Raw genomic sequence first — 20,185 nt, forward strand, 5'->3', positions numbered from 1 at the left:
AATTAGGGGTCATAAATCGATCCGATCTGCGCGGATATCGAAAGGAACAAAGATCTTTGGGTTATAAACTTACATTTCAAGTTTCATCAAAATCAGAAGAAAATTGTGACCTCTAGAGGGTCCACGACATTGATATACCATATTTTTACGCTAATTGTGTACGAGGGCGGCCATTTTGTCTGTCAGTTTTGGTCTGATTTTCACGAAATTCAAACTCAACCAAAATTACGGTGTAACACTGATATATTTGAACTTTTTTTAAATCGGATAATAATTGTGACATCTAGAGGGACCTCAAACTAAAAACGTGATTTTTCGTACAATCAGGGGCCATAATTCAGGAAGTTACGGTTGGATATGAGCGAATATCGAAAGGAACCAAGATCTTTGGGTTATAAACTTACATTTCAAGTTTCATCAAAATCAAAAGAAAACTGTGACCTCTAGAGGGTCCACAGTACGAGGGACGGCTATTTTGTCTGTCAGTTTTGGTCTGATTTTTACGAAATTCGAACTCAGCTGTCCTTAGGGTGTAACGGTGATATACTAAAATGATTTTTTAAATCGGATAAAAATTACGACCTCTATAGGGTCCACAAGCTAAAAACGCGATTTTTCGTACAATCAGGGGCCATAATTCAGGAAGTTACGGTCCAATATATGCGAATATCGAAAAGAACCGAGATCTTTGGGTTATAAATTTACATTTCAAGTTGCAACAAAATCGGATAAAAATTGTGACCTCTATAGGGTCCACAAGCTAAAAACGCGATTTTTTGTACAATCAGGGGCCATAATCCATGAAGTTATGGTTCGATACATGCCAATATCAAAAGGAACAGAGATTTTAGGGAGATAAAGCTATATTTCAAGTTTCGGTGAAATTGGATAAAAATTGTGACCTGTAGAGTGTCCACAAACAATTGTGGACGGAAAGATGTCCTGACGGACGGACAGGGGCAACGCCAATATACATGTGGACGCATAAAAACGCGATTTTTCGTACCATCAGAGGCCATAATTCAGGAAGTTACGCTACGATATGCGCGAATATCAAAAGGAACCAAGCTCTTTGGGCCTAAACATGCATTTCAAGTTTCATCAAAATCGAATCAAAATTGTGACCTCTAGAGTGCCCACAAGCTAAAAAGGGATTTTTCGTACAATCAGGGGTCATAATCCATGAAGTTATGGTCCAAAACATGCCAATATCGAAAGGAACCGAGATCTTTGGGAGATAGATCTATATTTCAAGTTTCGTCAAAACCGGATAAAAATTATGACCTGAAGAGTGTCCACAAACAAATTGTAGAGACGTCTAGAGGCGACGACAATATACGTCCACATGAAAATGTGAGCGTATATAAAAAGTAGCTGATGAATTTATTAGAAATAGGCCAATTCAAAACACGAAAGACAATATTAACATGAAACACATGGTTATTAAAAGGCTCCACCAAACAATAAAACATTAGTTGCACTTACGTTTCAACGTTTCCCGTAAAAGTAATATATTTTTCAAAAGATAGGTTGCCAGGCAACAAAAGGTACGCCCACAGCAGCTAAATCGTCCAAAGCGGTCGATAAGGGTGGTTGCATATTTATTATTTTGTAACCAATTGGGGGCATTTACAATACAATTTCATATAGATCAGATTATAATTTTTGTCGTTTGTTGAGGGTTCACAAGGTTCTACAAACTGAAACAAGGGCCTTAACTCTCTAGGTAATTTACAGAAAATTTTGAAATTTGATATAAATTTCATACACATTGGATGATAACTTTTGTCATTCGGGCGTTCACAAGGTTCACAAAGTAAAACAAGGGCTATAACTCTAGAAAAGATAGGTTGCCAGGCAATGAAACATACGCCCACAGCAGCTAAATCATCCGAGCAGTTGACAAGGCTTGTCACATATTTATTCTTTTGTAGGTAATTAGGGGAATTTAATAGACAATTTCATACAGATGCCGTTATAATTGTAGCAATGATCTCTGTGATAAAATAATATTTGGAACGTGTTTAACCAGTTCTATCACATAATGACTGGCACCAATATTGTCCTTTAAATGATACATATAAACTTCATACAGATCGGATAATAACTTTTCTCATTAGAGCATTCACAAGATACAACAAAGTGAAACAAGGGCTATAACTCATATCATAATTAACGGAAATTGCTGAAATTCAATAGGCTTCTTCGTTGCACCAATTTAAATGATGCATATCAATTTCAAACAGATCGGATGATTCAACAAAGTGAAACAAGGGCCATAACTCTAGATGTAATTAACGGAAATTGCTGAAATTCAATAGGATTCTTTGTTTTACTAATTTAAACGATGCATATAAATTTCATACTGATCGGATAATAACTTTTGTCGCTAGAACATTTACAAGGTACAACAAAGTGAAACAAGGGCCATAACTCCTGGCGTAATTAACGGAAATTGCTGAAATTCAATAGGCTTCTTCGTTTCACTAATTTATATGATGCATATTTATTTCAAACAGATCGGATGATAACCGTTGTCATTAGAGCGTTCACAACATTCAACAAAGTGAAACAAGGGCCATAACTCTAGATGTAATAAACGGAAATTGTTAAAATTCAATAGGCTTCTTTGTTTTACTAATTTAAACAAGGGCCATAACTCTAGATGTAATTAATGGAAATTGCTGAAATTCAATAGGATTCTTTGTTTTACTAATTTAAATGATGCATATAAATTTCATACTGATCGGATAATAACTTTTGTCGCTAGAACATTCACAAGGTACAACAAAGTGAAACAAGGGCCATAACTCCCGGCGTAATTAACGGAAATTGCGGAAATTCAATAGGCTTCTTCGTTTCACTAATTTAAATGATGCATATTAATTTCAAACAGATCGGACGATAACCATTGTCATGAAGAGCATTCACAACATTCAACAAAGTGAAACAAGGGTCATAACTCTAGATGTAATTAACGGAAATTGCCGAAATTCAATAGGCTTCTTTGTTTTACTAATTTACATCATGCATATAAATTCCATATAGATCGGTTGATAACTCTAGATGTAATTAACGGAAATTGCCGAAATTCAATAGGCTTCTTTGTTTTACTAATTTACATCATGCATATAAATTCCATACAGATCGGTTGATAACTTTTGTCGTTAGAGCATTGACAAGGTGCAACAAAGTGAAACAAGGGCCATAACTCCAGAAGAAATTAACGGAAATTATTGAAATTAAATAGGCTTCTTCATCTCACTAATGCAAACAACATATATCAATTTCAAAACAATCAGACGATAAATGTAGTCTGTAGAGTGTTCACATGAAATTGTGGATGATGTACGGATGGACGGACGGGGGCGACGGCAATATACGACCACATTTCCATGTGGGCGTATAACAAAATGAATCAAGGGCCATAAACTCTAGATGTAATAAATGGAAATTATTGAAATTAAATAGGGTTCTTCATCTCACAAATGTAAACAACATATATCAATTTTAAATTGTGGATGGATGGACGGCGGGGGCGACGGCAATATACGTCCACATTTCCATGTGGGCGTATAAAAACAATAATATGCTGTTGAATTTATTTCAAAATGACCTATACAAAAACAAAAGTAAATATTTACACGACATGCACTAAGAAAGTTCTAACAATAATCCGTAATCTGCACGTTGACATGTGTTCCTTAACAAGTTTGCCATAGATAGCAGTACCAATCGATAAATTAGTGCGTAAAAAGAAAAGTCTTTCCGAAAAATATTAGAAATGGAAACGATCAAAGCAGGATAATTAAAGCTGATTAACCAATGAAAAAAAACAACAAAAAAAAACAGCTGTTACTAATTTATCACAGAAAATTTCAACAGTCCGAAAATGAATCTGAAACTTCGTCAGACCGAGACCAAAAAGTTGTCAAGTAAGTCTGAACCTTCGTCAAACTTAATCCGAAATGACGGGGGACCAAAATGTCGTGCTACCTTTCAATATCTCACTGTGTTTTGAAAGTAGAATTTATAACTGTACGCCACTACGTTAGTGAGTGTGACATATCGTCAATAGTAATGTTGATGGAATTTTATTCCATTTATGTTTAGATCATAGAAATTTCACCATTCTGTGATCTATTAAGAGCAGATTTTGAACCATATAGAAGAAGCGAAGAAAAAAATTAAAAACCAATTCATTGCAGCTATTTTTCATTTCATTTAAAAATCTGCAGTTGGAAATATAGTCTTTTGGGGTTAAAAATAATAATCGATATCAATCGAGGTAAATTCTACAACTTACTTGTTGGTAAAGTTTTTAACATAACAATTATATCAGCTACATTAGAACCGGTCATCATGGTGCCCTTTTTAAAGGAACCAACCTGTCGTACTTCTTCTATTTGCTGTAAAATAACAAGAAATAAGTAATATATGTACATGATAAACTCATACGAGCTCTGCAATTATTGTGATCTAACAAGAAATAAACTTATTCTAATATAACCAAACTATCAAGAGCAGACTTGTTTAAAGAATTCTTTAAAGGTTAATATATTTACCACTTCCAAGATGGTTTCACACACATTTATCATTTAGACTTGTTTCCCTTTAATTTCAATTAATAAGTCACCATAAAGCTTTCATTTGAGCCAAATTTTCTTGCTTAGTGTAATATAGCTTATCATATTCATAAAATATACCCACTGCCTAACTAACAATTATTTACCTACCTTCTTATCTAGTAGTACATTACTATCTACGTCTAATATGATTTTAAACAAGCCAACTGTGAGGCTGATGTCCCCCACCAAAATGCCAAAATAAATAGATAACACTTATTAATTAATAGCACATTTATCTTTTTTCCAAAAGTATCAAGCAATCAAACTGATTATCAACTATACACTAAGTTTCATCAGTCTCTATCAGATAGAATCAAATTAAACTTGTCCCAAAGCATCGACCAATGAAATTGCTTAGCTTTGCTTAGCTTTAGTTCAAAATGTTAATCATTGAACTCAGTCAAGACATTCACCTACATCAAGTTTAAACATTCTACCTCAATTAAAAGCAGAGTTGTTATGTTCCAAAGTCTTGACCAATCAAATTGCTTATTGCTCTGCATACCCTGAGCAGAAAATGGTCATTATCGAACTTAGTCAAGGTATTGGTGTAATGAAACTATACACCAAATTTCATTACTCTCACTTAATTAGAACTAAAGTTATCGTGTCCCAAAGCATCAACCAATCAAAATGCTTATCTCTGCTTACCCTAAGCAGGAAATGCTCATTTTCAAACTTCATCAAGGCATTGTCCTAATAAGCACCTACACCAAGTTTTAACATTCTACCTCAATTAGAATGAGAGTTATTCAGGGTTCCCGCGGCTTCGTCTAACATTTTTTCAAGGATATTCAAGGATAAATATACGTCAAATTCAAGGATTTTCAAGGACATTTTTTTAGCCTAAAGTAACAATTTTTCATCTTAAAAATAACCAAAACATTACCAACTATCGTTATAATCTCATATTTAAAAGGAATTGAAGACATTTGAAACAAAATTAAGGATCTCAACTGAAATTCAAGGATATTTTCCTATTTCCGGGAAATTCAAGGATATTCAAGATCTTGAAAATGAAATTTTAAATTTAAGGATATTCAAGGATTTTCAAGGACCGCGGGAACCCTGTTATTGTGTTCCAAATCTCAACCAATCAAATTGCTTATTGTGTCCACTCGACACAAACTAGGTCATTTCGGGACTAACATATGGTTTAATTTTATTTCAATAATTCGCCTGCGCATAGGGGTCTTTAGCAGTGGGAGGAAACCGGAGGACCCAGAGAAAACCCACGAGGTTGGACAGGCGACCCTACTTCTTGTCACGTACAACCGGGGATTCGAAACCACGCCAGTCGCACGCACGCTAACCATTCAGCCATCCAAGCTCCCCTTACCCTAAGCAGAAAATGCTCATCTTCGAACTCCATCAAGGCATTGACCTAATAAACAGCTACACCAAGTTCGAAAATTCTAGCTCAATTAGGAGAGTTATGGTATTCCAAAATCTCGGCCAATCAAATTGCTTATCGCTCTGCTTACCCTTAGCCGAAAATGCTCATTATCAAACTTAATCTAGGTATTAATGTAATGAAACTATACACCAAGTTTCATCACTCACTTAATTAGAACTAAAGTTATCGTGTCCCAAAGCATCAACCAATCAACTTGCTTATCTCTGCTTACCCTACGCCAAAAATGTTCATCTTCGAACTCCATCAAGGCATTGGCCTAATAAAAACCTACACCAAGTTTGAACATTCTAGCTCAATTAAAAGGAGAGTTTTTGTGTCCCAAAAATTTTGATGGACAGACAGACAAACCCATTTTAATAGTCCCCTTCTTTCTTCGAAAGGCAGAGGACAATAAATTCAACTACAGGGCTTGCCACTCGCCCCCTAATTAAAAGCCAAAAATAATGGAAGCCATATAAAGACTAATTGAATATAGTGTAATTGTATTCTGCAGAATTTGTCGCAATAGATAACCCAAGTCAATCATAATGCAGTCATGCAGTCAAAAACCTTAAGAATCATTAAAACCAGAGACAATGTATTGACTTACTTTGTAAGCCAAATATCTGACTCGGAAAAATGTGTCTAAATGGTGAATTTCCAAACATTTTCGTTGTGGCAAGCCATGAACATTACATTTAATTATACATAAACTACTACTAGTACTACATAAACATGCAAACAAACAGAAAAGAAGCAAAACAAATATAACTAAGTCTGTAGAAGCTCGAAGTAAAAATGTGAACCTGATATATTGATAATCAGTTATCAGATGTATGTTTGAAAATATGCTTTGCAAGCCTTCAAATTGATGCATGAATCTACTACCCAATTCAAATGAATCCTTTTAATCCATAGTTATTACTGAACAAAGCTTCCAGGATTTGGAACACAAAAGTCATCAAGCGAATCAGAACATTGTGGAATTTCACGAACTAATTGCCACTTGTCATGATTTTTTTGTTGTTTGTTTACCTAAACACCAAATCCAAGTCAAATCTAAGCATGCTCACAGTGCCTAGACAGTAGACACAATAACAAACAATAATCTAGTAAATCATCTGCAGTAAAGATCAGTTACTAGGGTACTGTGTGGTTATACCTGATAGCTTGACAAAAATGTATTTTTGATCTAAATGAGTCAGTCTTATATCAGAGAGAGAAAGAAATGGTGTTTAATGTCCACTCACACAAACTAGGTCATTTCGGGACTAACACATGGTTCAATTTTATTTCAATAATTTGCTTGTGCGTAGGGGTCTTTAGCAGTGGGAGGAAAGCGGAGGACCCGGAGAAAACACACAAAGTTGGACAGACGACCCTACTCCTTGTCACGTACAACTGGGGAATCAAAACCAAGCCAGTTGACTCAATGACAGACCTTATGATACAGCACGCACATGCTAACCATTCAGTCATCTACCCCCCCCCCCCCAAGTCCTACATCAGCTTTGCTATTAAATGAATAAGTCAAGTGAACAACTACTTGTTCCAGTGTTCCAGTGAAATGATGTAAATAATTAACTGAACCAGTGGCTGCCAGGCAGGATACGCCCACATTTTGCAACAGATGGATAGAGAACAAGCTAAAAACAAAAATTATTTTTTTAAACAATCAGGGGCCATAATCCAGAAAGTTATGGTCTGAAATGCACAAATATCAAAAGGGACTGAGATTTTTAGAATATAAAGATATATTTTAAGTTAAATCAGTGGCCATAATCCAGGAAGTTACGTTCGAATATGTGTGATTATCAAAAGGAACCAAGATCTTTATGATAAAACATATACATGTATTTAAAGTTTCATCCAAATCGGATAAAAACTGTGGCCTCTAAGAGGGCCCACAACCTTGATATACCATATTTTTACACTATTTGCATACAAAAGGCGGCCATTATGTCCGTCAGTTTTTTCTGATTTTCACGAAATTCAAACTCAACCATTATTAGTGTATAACTGTGATATATTCACACGTTTTTTGCTTTTTTTTAAATTGGATAAAAATTGTGACCTCTATAGGGACCACATGATTTTTCGTATATAATCAAGGGCCATAATTCAGGAAGTTACGATCCGATATGCGCGAATATCAAAAGGAACCAAGATCTTTGGGTAATAATTGTGACATCTAGAGGGACCTCAAACTAAAAACGTGATTTTTCGTACAATCAGGGGCCATAATTCAGGAAGTTACGGTTGGATATGAGCGAATATCGAAAGGAACCAAGATCTTTGGGTTATAAACTTACATTTCAAGTTTCATCAAAATCAAAAGAAAACTGTGACCTCTAGAGGGTCCACAGTACGAGGGACGGCTATTTTGTCTGTCAGTTTTGGTCTGATTTTTACGAAATTCGAACTCAGCTGTCCTTAGGGTGTAACGGTGATATACTAAAATGATTTTTTAAATCGGATAAAAATTACGACCTCTATAGGGTCCACAAGCTAAAAACGCGATTTTTCGTACAATCAGGGGCCATAATTCAGGAAGTTACGGTCCAATATGTGCGAATATCGAAAAGAACCGAGATCTTTGGGTTATAAATTTACATTTCAAGTTGCAACAAAATCGGATAAAAATTGTGACCTCTATAGGGTCCACAAGCTAAAAACGCGATTTTTTGTACAATCAGGGGCCATAATCCATGAAGTTATGGTTCGATACATGCCAATATCAAAAGGAACAGAGATTTTAGGGAGATAAAGCTATATTTCAAGTTTCGGTGAAATTGGATAAAAATTGTGACCTGTAGAGTGTCCACAAACAATTGTGGACGGAAAGATGTCCTGACGGACGGACAGGGGCGACGCCAATATACATGTGGACGCATAAAAACGCGATTTTTCGTACCATCAGAGGCCATAATTCAGGAAGTTACGCTACGATATGCGCGAATATCAAAAGGAACCAAGCTCTTTGGGCCTAAACATGCATTTCAAGTTTCATCAAAATCCGATCAAAATTGTGACCTTTAGAGTGCCCACAAGCTAAAAACGTGATTTTTCGTACAATCAGGGGTCATAATCCATGAAGTTATGGTCCGATACATGCCAATATCGAAAGGAACCGAGATCTTTGGGAGATAGACCTATATTTCAAGTTTCGTCAAAATCAGATAAAACTTGTGACCTGTAGAGTGTCTACAAACAGACGGACGGTTTGGGGTGACGACAATATACGTCCACATGAAAATGTTGGCGTATAAAAATTGGACAAGGCAGTGGATACCATAGCTCCCAACAAATTCATTGCCAAAGAGTATTGCACTTTTGGACTTTACTACTTGTAAGACTTAAGAATACTGAATGTCAAAATTCTTAATATTTTGAATTTTAATTCCAAACAATTCAAACATAACACACAAAGAAAGAAACTATTTGATAGGGAAGACAGTGTAACTCTACTGGACAGAATTAGTTTAACTTAGATTTGAAATATTAAAGGAAATGTCTGTGTGAGTGTGCTGTCTGCTTGTGATGTTAAAAAAAAAAACAACAGAAGTTCTATTAATTAACTCTGAGTTTACGCTGATGTGAAAGAGAAATAAATTGCTACATGTAATTATTGGGTCTCAGATAAAATACAACTTACTGGTAGGCTGTTATTCTGTAAAAAGAGGGTCAAGGAAACGCAAGTTAAACTTCAATTATTTTAATGCATGTTCAACTCAGAATTTACCAACAAAAAATGAAATAATTAGTTAAATGATATGCTTTAATATTTAATCAGTATTTTGGGTGTTCAGGAACTGAGTTTGTGATTGTAAACAAAATAAGTAAGCCTTGAATTCCAACTGATAAATATATAACCCATTACAAACAAAATGGCAGCCAAAAGCTTAGCCGGGCAGACTTAATAATAAACAAAATAAAATATCTGCAAAAATTTATCAAAAAATAGGTCTTTAAATGAAATATAACTAAAAATACAAAAGCATCAATACAACTAAATTAAAAATAACATGCAAGGTACAAACAACCTTTTTTAGGCAGAGAAAATGCAGTGCTTTCCATTTTAAATTAATAAGTAATGTGACTGCATATAAAAGATACCCACAAGTTTTGTAATTCAGGTGATTAAGACAAAATTAGTGCAATTTTAACTACTGTCTCAGTATGCGGTTTGACTTGGTTCCTTGAGCATGGGGCCCTGAGTGAAAAAGCTTCCGTTATATTGGTTCCCTGTATTCATACAGAACCTATTTTATAAGTCAAGGATTGAGTTATTTAACTCTTTTTTTCCTTGCCTTTATTATTAGTATTGATTTCGACTTGTGCTTTCATTAACTTACATTTTTATATTTTTTATATTATAAGTATTAAATTATACTTCGTCCTTTTGAGTACAGTATGAAGTATGCCCACCATTTGAAATGTCAAGGATATTGTTGCTTTGTTTGTCATTAAAAAAATAAGGAACTGTGCCAAACCGGATGTCGAGTCAAAACGCAACACCATAACACCTATAAAGTCTCATATTAATTTATTATTTTCAAATATTGGAAATATATTTTATGTTTCTTTGGTACTTACAGCTGAATCAAACGCTCCAGGTGCAATAACTAAGTTATCTAATATACTTTGTATTTTTGTAACCAACGCTAATATAGAAGCTTGTTCCCCAGCATTGGGTGTCAGATCAGCATTTCGCTTTAAAAGTGCCTGAAAAACAAAGGGTTAAAATTGCAATTTTTTAGCTATAAAAAGGGTCATTTTCTTCTATCTTAAAGATACATCATGTAAGATTTAGATAAAGAGCTAGCCATTCTTGCTATAATAGTTCGAAAATAGACAATGTAAAATGAATAATTTGAAAATTTGATTCAAATTACTCTATTGCGAGCAAAGATATTAGCCTTTGAAGGTTTGTAAAGACGTGTACAATAATTTCAACCACCATACTGGATGTTCGAAGCTAAGTCTCTCTCCTCCATTTTTAAATTAAATCAAAATATGGCTGAACCGTTCTAATCTACTTAATACTGGAGATACATGTATCCGATGGCATCAAGAGTTGATTATGGTCTTGTCATGTTAATAAATGTCTAATTAATAGTTTATATAACATTTCAGGCCTAAAGAAAGACTTGCAACAGGCAGATTTAGCTCTTGCACAATGTATGTTAAATCTGCAAAAGGTTTTGTACTCCCCTTAAAAAAATCAATAGAACTATTATTATTGTTTGTTAACTTCGTATCTGTCTACAATTTAAACTAGAATATTTGTAGTCATCAGAAAGTCTTGTTTAATATAGGAAGTTTGAGTGACAGAAAAGTAAAATCTCAAATTATTCTGTGTATCTTCAGCCTTCCATATAGTTCAATTATTATACATTTAATGTTATATAAAATTCTACACTCAAAGCCATTAAAAATGCAATGCCTTATTTGTGAAATATTTCTGGTAAACGTTTTCTTGGGCTTTCCTATCTTATAGCACATAAGTGAAACTTGTGATGGGTCTATTTTTGTGGAGTTCTGGGTTTGAACCCAATATCAGTTCTCGGTAATGAACTTTGTTCGTGCAAATGCAACACTTGTCTTTTTTAACGATTTTAAGCAGTCCCATGTCACACGTGTTGCAAGTGCATTCCCTGCACTCTGGCCCTTTAAATACAGATCAAAATTTCAACATTCATCACTTCGGAAAAATGCCACGCCTTACAGAAGAAAACAGGAACAGAGCTATTGGCATGCTGGATCAGGGGACTTCACAGGTAGCTGTCGCCAGACACTTTAATGTCAACCCATCGACCATTGCTCGCCTCAGACAACGCTTGCACGCCACTGGAAGAGTTACCAATTGACCCCGACCTGGAGCGGCACCTGTAAAAACCCCTGATCAAGATCGCCACATCCGACTACTGCATCTGCGCAACAGGTTCCAGTCAGCTACTGCTACTTCCAGATGAATTGTTGGAACACGGCAACGTCAGATCACTCCTCAAACAGTCCGAAGGTGTCTGGCTGCTCTTGGGTTACGCTGCGTCTACCTTATAAAGGTCAAATCCTTTTGCATCATAATCGACTTGCCAGACAGCATTGGGTCGCAAATCAGGGGTATCTGCACAACACACCATGGCGAAATGTCATCTTCTTGGATGAATCCCAATTCAACCTCAGTTTTCCTGATGGACGTCACCGTTTTCCTGATGGACGTCACCGTATCTACTGACGTCGACATGAACGCTTTGCTCGTAACTGCGTGCTGGAAAGGGATTGGTTCGGGGGAGGTGGCGTCATGGTTTGGGCCACTATCAACGTCAACTTTCGGTCCCAGTTGGTGGGGGGCCAAGGCAATCTCAACGCTCAACATTATGTTGACGCCATTCTTCGTCCAATGTTGCTTCCATTGCTGGCTCAACATGGCGTCTGTCGACAGATGGTTTTCCAACATGACAATGCCCGACCCCACACTGCCAGGTTGACTTTCTGAACAATCATCATGTCCGTGTTATGGATTGGCCCGCTAAGTCTCCGACATGAACCCGGTCGAACACCTTTGGGATGAACTTGGACAACGGGTTCGAACCCAAGTCGTGCCACCACGAACTGTTGCAGAGTTGGCACAGGCACTCCAAAATCATTGGCAAACAAACCCACAGCGTGTAGTGAGACATCTGCGCCAGTCCATGCCAAGGCGACTTCAGGCATGTGTAAGAGCTCAGGGTGGACATACCCGATATTGACTTCAGCTGACCCCTGCTTTGTTTCATGGTTCTCTGACGTTTCGGTTTTGTGCATTTGTAGTCAATTCTTTCATGAAATTATCCACAGATGCTTGTTATCTCGATTTTGTCAATTGTTATGTACATTTGTTAAAAGTTGTTGCAGTAAATAAACTTTGAATTTGGCATTGCATTTTTAATGGCTTTGAGTATAGTTCAAGTGTTTTAAATGACTTCAATAGACAGTTCAAGCATTAGTGAAATTCAATGACTTTTAAGGATGGGCCTTAAAAATCACTTTTTCAAAAACTCAGAAAATAAGCATAACCCTGCATTTGATAAAGCATACATGTACCTCTGTGAAAGATTTTTCATCTGAAGCCGGTTTTGATTTAGGGAAGGCAGATTCACACTATAAAAGAAAACATGATATTAACATTATACTACATTTCTTGATATTAAAATAATGACTAAATCTGATAAACAAATGAGGTTTAATGTCTTACTTTTCTCCACCCACTGGGATAATGAAGACTGGAATACGCCTGAACATGGTGCTATGAGGAAAATAACTGTCAAAGCTTCTTGTATGTGCATGACGTGTACACTACACAACCAGACACTGTCCCTTACCAGGCCCTCTGTCCTGCACTTATGAAAAGGGGGACCATGCCAGAAAATCCTTATCAACTTTCTGGGGCAACAAAAGGATCAAACACTGAACCTGGTAAGCGAGACGGCATCTTCTGATAAAGAAGGGAGATCTTATGTTTGTAATTAAAGGATATGTACATGTAAAGCCAGCTGATGTAATAGATGATATTAACTAAATTACCTGTAATAGATCAAATGGAATGTGTGGTACAAAGGCACGAAATCTGAAGAAAGAAAAACATATGTTCATAGATGCTTACCAGTACTTAAGGTAAAATATTAGGTAAAGCCTTTTAATTGTTTCATACATGTCTGGTACATGTTCAAATAAGAAGGCCTATAGGAACTAAAAACTTACGGCTGACCATGAGGTTTATTAAATGGCCCTCTCATCATACCACCCTTACCACGAACACTTCGGAAATTTCTGAAAAAAATAAAAGATAGGTTGCCAGGCAACGAAACATACGCCCACATCAGCTAAATCGTCTGGGCAGTCAACAAGAATTGTCGCATGTTTTTACTTTTTTCGGTAATGAAACATTTATAATACACTAAAATCTGATTAAGAGTAACAACTCATTAAGTAATTATCAGAAAATCATTAGAATTTGTTTGGTTTTTATAAAGTTCTGCCCCATGCTAACGTTTAGTATACGAAACATTTAATACCATGGATTTAGCTGTTCAAGATATCAAAATTCATTGAAAATCAATATACTTGTTCGTCTCAAGATCTTAAACTCTGTGTATTAATCTGAAGTCAATCCGATGATAACTTGAGCCTCTGGAGCGTCACAAGATTTTTCAAAGAGATCAAGGACCATAACTTTGGCAGTACTTATCAGAAATCGCTGAAAACCAGTAGGCTTCTTCATCTCATGACCTTAAACACTGTGTATAAATTTAAAGTCAATCGGATATTAACTTTAGGCTCTAGAGCGTCCACCAGATTTTTTGTGAAGTGATCAAGGGCCATAACTCTGACAGTAATTATCCGAAATCACTGAAAATCAATAGGATTCTTCATCTTATGACCTTAAACACTAATATCGGATATTGACTTTAGCCTCTAGAGCATCAAGAAGATTTTTTGAAATGATCAAGTGCCATAACTCTAGCAGTAATTATCGGAAATCGCTGAAAATCAATAGGCTTCTTCGTCTCATGATCTTAAACACTGTGTATAAATTTGAAGTCAATCATATATAAACTTTGGCCTCTAGAGCATCCACAATATTTTTCAAATTGATCAAGGGCCATAACTCTGGCAGTAATTATCTGAATTCGCTGAAAATCAATAGGCTTCTTCGTCTCATGACCGTAAACACTGTGTATAACTTGAACGTCAATTGGATATTATCTTTGGCCCTTAGAGCGTCCACAAGCAATTTTGGACACAGGACGGATGGGGGCGACGACAATATACGACCGCATTTCAATAGGCTTTAATTATCGGAAACCGCTGAATATCAATAGGCTTCTTCGTCTCATGACTGTAAACACTGTGTATAAATTTAACGTCAATTGGATATTAACTTTGGCCTCTAGAGCGTCTACAAGCAATTGAGGACGCCAGATGGACGGACAGGGGCTACGACAATATACGACCACATTTCAATGTGGGCGTATAAAAAGACAGTTACCGAGGCGAGTAGATGACTACTCACGCAAATATAGACTTGCGCGAGTGAGGCGAGTACATGTATTTACTCACTCAGAATGATGTGCGTGAGTAGCCATTTAAATTTCATGTGCCTAATGGCAATGCTCTTGTCACTTCGGTGGAAGCCGACGTTGAATAAAGCTATTTTATACACAATGGCAATGCATACTCTTTTATTTATCCAAACAAATTCTGTAAATTGTCTTCCCATGACAAGAACATTGCAAGGGAAACTGGGTTTCCCTTTGCCATCGTTGGCGTGCTGAGGGGATTCGGGTAAAGCTTAGAAAGGTAAAAGAACAGGCAAAACAATTTCAATCCCATCAATTTGCAGAAAAGATGCAGGATCGAAAGAATTGCTATAGAAACGACAACATCCGCTCAATTTTTGATTATCCAGACACGGCAAAGGACATCCGCTTAAAAAACGCCTGGCAGTACGCGTCTCAAAGTATTTTTAGTAACAACAGGTGGCACTGGAAAGACACGCCGCGTGCGCAATAGTGCATCATATGAAGGCATACAATTTGTTTACGGCTTTTTTTATTACGATATTCCATTATTTCTGATTAAATTATTTTTTATATTTGCGCGAGTACTTAATCACTCATGTAAATTTGGTTTTACGCAAGCGTAGCGTGCGCGCGCGAGTAATTACTCACATCTCGTGGCAAGCCCTGATGCACAATACTGTTCCTACATGTAATTTTGTAAACCATTTTAAGTTGCAACCAAAGGGGAGTGGGCAATGCCACACGTATGAACTCAGTATACTGCAGTTAGAACATTAATAATAAGCAAATCTATTTCAGTAACCAGTCTAATAATTAAAAACTACAAACCTGAAATACATTTTAAGTTTTATCAAAATCGGATAAAAATTGTGACCTCTAGAGTGTCCACAAGCTAAAAACATGAATTTTGGTACAATAAGGGGTCATAGTCCATGTATTTATGGTCCGATACACACCAATATTGAAAGGAACCGAGATCTTTGGTATATAAACCAATAATAATTCAAGTTTCGTCAAAATCGGATAAAAATTATGGACGGACAAGGGTGATGACAAAATATGTCCACATGAAAATGTGGGTATATAAAAATGGAAACTAATTACGTCACTCATCGGGATAGATTATTTCGTACAAAGTGGTGACACCAAGGTAGGGATGGGCGATATCTGCTATTTTCAACATTGCGATATTTCCGTATTCACATTGCGATATAACTATATACAGTGTATTGTGGCAATATGCAACATGCTGTTTGTGAAATAATCGCCATATAATACAATTACGGCCCATGTATTGCCTTTTTATATTGTTTTTTATTTATCCGGGATTACAGATCGATATACAAATGTACATGTGGTCACTTTAGTTCCTACATACTACATGTTAGATTTCGTCTGCATGAATAAGAAACTAGATCCAAGAATAGTAACTAACAGTATTTTAATCAAAGAATTAGCACAAAAGGTGTTGTGTACATATACAAGTAGGTTTAAGTGAATTAGGTTTTGCTGTTTCTGGAAATAATTATCTAGAACAGAATAATACGTAAGAATTGTCTTTCAATTCCCATTACAAATGTACCATATTTGAGACTTTAGCTCCAACTGTTCATACACAAAATCAACAGTGAATAGTCGTCTGCTGTTCATCGGATTTGTCATACCTGAAATACAACCAAACTTCAATTGTAGTATTTCTCTTTGAACAAGCTCGTGTCGAAAAAATGAAATGAAATGGGGTTTAACGTCCTACTGTTCTGCTCCTATACTGGGCTAATGAAGACGGGCATACGCCATACAGTGTGCTATGAGGGAAATTTTGCCCGGGCAGCGGCACTATCGCCTACTCTTATATCGAAATCCAACTGCCGGGGGATCTTTTACGTGCATTCCAATATATACACGGGACCTCAGTTTTTCGTCTCATCCGAAGGACTAGACAGCTGTCCTTGTCAGGCCCTCTGTTCTGCACCACTGAGGAAGTCATTGCATTGTACCAGTTAATTGCCAGCAAATTATTAGTTTCTGCATCAGCTGGCTGTAGCTTAGATTAACAAGGTCTATTTTTGCTAACATGTACTTCTTAGAAAAGATTAATTTGTTTGCACTGTATTTGTAACTATAGTAATTTGCAGGACACTAATTTTAAGTTTGAAAGATTTAGTGAACCAATCAGATTGCTTATCTCTGATTGCTTACCGTAAGCAGACAATGTTCATCATCGATCTCCATCAAGGCATTCATTCACCTAATGAACGCCTACACCAAGTTTGAACATTCTACCTCAATTAGAAGGAGAGTTATTGTGTTCCAAAGTCTCGACTAATCAAATTGCTTATTGCTTACACTCAGCAGAAAATGTTCATTATGAAACTTAGTCAAAGTATTGATGTAATGAAACTATACACCAAGTTTCATTACTCTCACTTAATTAGAACTAAAGTTATCGTGTCCCAAAGCATCAACCAATCAAAATGCTTATCTCTGCTTACCCTAAGCAGGAAATGCTTATTTTCGAACTTCATCAAGGCATTGTCCTAATAAACACCTACACCAAGTTTGAACATTCTACCTCAATTAGAATGAGAGTTATTGTGTTCCAAATCTCGACCAATCAAATTGCTTATTGCTCTGCTTACCGTAAGCAGAAAATGCTCATTATTGAACTTAGTCAAGGTATTGATGTAATGAAACTATACACAAAGTTTTATCACTTTCACTTAATTAGAGAGTTATTGTGTCCCAAAAAGTGTGACGAACAGACAGACAGGCGGACAGATGAACCCATTTTAATAGTCCCCCACCTTTCGAAGATGCATTATGAAAGATTTAGATTTAGATATTAAGAGCTTGACGATCTTGTTTTAATACTGTAATTCAAAAAATTGAAAACGAAAAATGAATATATGAAAATTTCATTCAAATTGCTTTATATTCTTATCAACGTTTTACTGCTGGAAGACATTTTGTGATCATTCATTATTGTCCATTTTATTGTTAAATTTCTAAATTTCATGGATGTTTAAATCTCGGCCATCCGATAGTCTAGAGTTGATCATAGGCTTGTCATGTTAATAAATGTCTAAATAATAATTCATATAACATTTGAAGCCAAAAGATTTTATTTAATCAGTTTCAGAGGTGATTTCAAATACATAGGCATGTTTTTAATAACCATTATTAATATTAAGCAGTTTCTTCATAATCAAAGAAATGTGGGCGTATAAAAAACCTAAGCGTTTGCGCACGCATACAGATGTTGAAAATTCAATCGTCTCAGAGTGTATTCCGTTACTTCGCGGCAAGAAAATAGACGATGTTTCCCGACTGTGATGAAGAAATCTTCGTGCCAGGGACGTAATTCTACTTTCTTTTATACCAAGAACCATAACTCACAAAGAGTTAACTGCCCTGATAATGTGCTCTGAACATAATTTCAACCAATTTTTCCAACATGCCAAAATTGTTATATCTTCAAAAGTCAAAGATGGCCAGACTTTGATTGTTGATGAATGAAGTTTTTATTGTAAGTCTTATCATATAAAATAATGCTAAAATAAGCCCGAATTATTGTCCATGTTTTGTAAAACTGTTGAGCTTGGACCACCCTACTTAAAGGAGCTAAATCGCTAATATTTGGGACCTAGAAATTGACACAAATGGGAGGCAACACATATAATAATGTAATATGAATGTATAATATAAACTGATTTACATTCAATCGTTTGTGTTTTTACTCTAATTTCAAATCAGTTATGTTCGGCGAAATATGCCAGAAGTGTCAATCGAATGGCTATCTCTAGCACCTGGTTATTCCAGTCTACACCGATAGTATTTATTGCGCGTGCTCGCCAGATAAGAATATGGCTTCACCGATTGGCATGACTTGTGGAATATGTCTAGCCTCGTTTTTCGAGTCCTCTATTACAAATGGCACTGAAACCCATTATTGTACACGATTCGTTTACCAATGGTAAAATGTTTATGTTGTCTTAAATATTGGATATCAGAAGCCCATCTTTTCAAGGTACGATAACAACACCAATGTTGATTTAAATTGACTTACAATGTAGCTACTTTTAATATCGGCAGAAGCCCATCTTTTCCCAGTAAGATTACAAGACCAAAGTTGGTTTAGATTGACAAATAATTTGTGTTTTTAATGTTGTATACTTTGGATGGATGTCACTGACTGAGTTAGAGGCTTCATAGCTACGAGAACGTAACTAAAAACGCTGAGATATTATAGATATACTGATGTGCTTGTTTTTAGCTACGATTGGATGCCTTTAGTTCCAAGTGGCAAGTTTACTCAATTTCTTTATTAATAAATATACCATCTTAAAAATAAGTTAATTTGATACTTTTAGTACTTACATGTATTATACATACACAGCCCAATCTACTGAAACAACATTCATTTATCAGCAAATATTGACAATAAAGTAAATCAAGCATTGTTTTTATCGAAATTGATTCGGACGTTCATAATTACGGCGTATTACAACTGCACAACTCTTATCAGATTAGAACTTTGATTGGCTATTGCACACGTGGCCCCGCCTTTATGTGTTACAGGTGTAAATTTAAAATGTCGGAAAAAGCAATCTACTGTCGCTTTGATTTAAAAAGAGGGGATTTGTACTCGTTTCAGCTAGGATTGTGCGGGTAGACTAATCACTGGAATTCATTTACAATCACTGGAATTCATTTACAATCACTGGAATTCATTTACAATCACTGGAATTCACTTCTAAAATCCCCGATTCCTCCCACAAAACTCACTTATTTTAAATGTATAATACATTTTGATCTCTCCACAGGCCAGATAAAGGTGCTGTAGGTGAATTTATTTGAAAGACTACCGGAATTCATTTCAAATATATGCAGCATGATTACCCAATAGGCCGAACAATTTGCGTCGAGTTACCCAATAACTCCAAAATAACAGCCAATAACCCCAAAAATGTTGACTGTGGAAACACAATATAACAATTTAGTTGAATTTAAAGGAGCTAAATCGCTAATATTTTGGACCTAGAAATTGGCACAAATAGGTCGCAACACATATAATAATGTAATATGAATTTATATAA

General features: G+C 35.8%; 1 protein-coding gene and 1 non-coding gene across 4 annotated transcripts in view; both read right to left on the bottom strand.

Annotated features, from left to right (window-relative positions):
* Positions 1-20,185, bottom strand: part of LOC126814455 (interleukin enhancer-binding factor 2 homolog) — a 42,766-nt gene that overhangs the window by 19,472 nt on the left and 3,109 nt on the right. The window contains exons 2-8 of one of the 3 annotated variants that reach the window (XM_050539598.2): positions 16,672-16,753; positions 13,768-13,836; positions 13,591-13,633; positions 13,111-13,167; positions 10,621-10,749; positions 9,680-9,694; positions 4,307-4,409 (exon numbers count right to left, since the gene is read on the bottom strand). In XM_050539598.2, coding sequence (XP_050395555.1) covers positions 4,307-4,409; positions 9,680-9,694; positions 10,621-10,749; positions 13,111-13,167; positions 13,591-13,633; positions 13,768-13,805 — 385 coding nt within the window. In that variant the 5' untranslated portion in view covers positions 13,806-13,836; positions 16,672-16,753. The remainder of the gene's footprint in view (positions 1-4,306; positions 4,410-9,679; positions 9,695-10,620; positions 10,750-13,110; positions 13,168-13,590; positions 13,634-13,767; positions 13,837-16,671; positions 16,754-20,185) is intronic. The other 2 variants (XM_050539596.1, XM_050539597.1) reach the window with 2 other exon arrangements.
* Positions 11,269-11,401, bottom strand: LOC126817047 (small Cajal body-specific RNA 8). The gene has a single exon (XR_007678739.1). It is a non-coding gene; the product is annotated as a small Cajal body-specific RNA 8 (non-coding RNA).

This window comes from Patella vulgata, chromosome 3 (assembly GCF_932274485.2).
Source record: "Patella vulgata chromosome 3, xgPatVulg1.2, whole genome shotgun sequence".
NCBI lineage: Eukaryota > Metazoa > Mollusca > Gastropoda > Patellidae > Patella > Patella vulgata.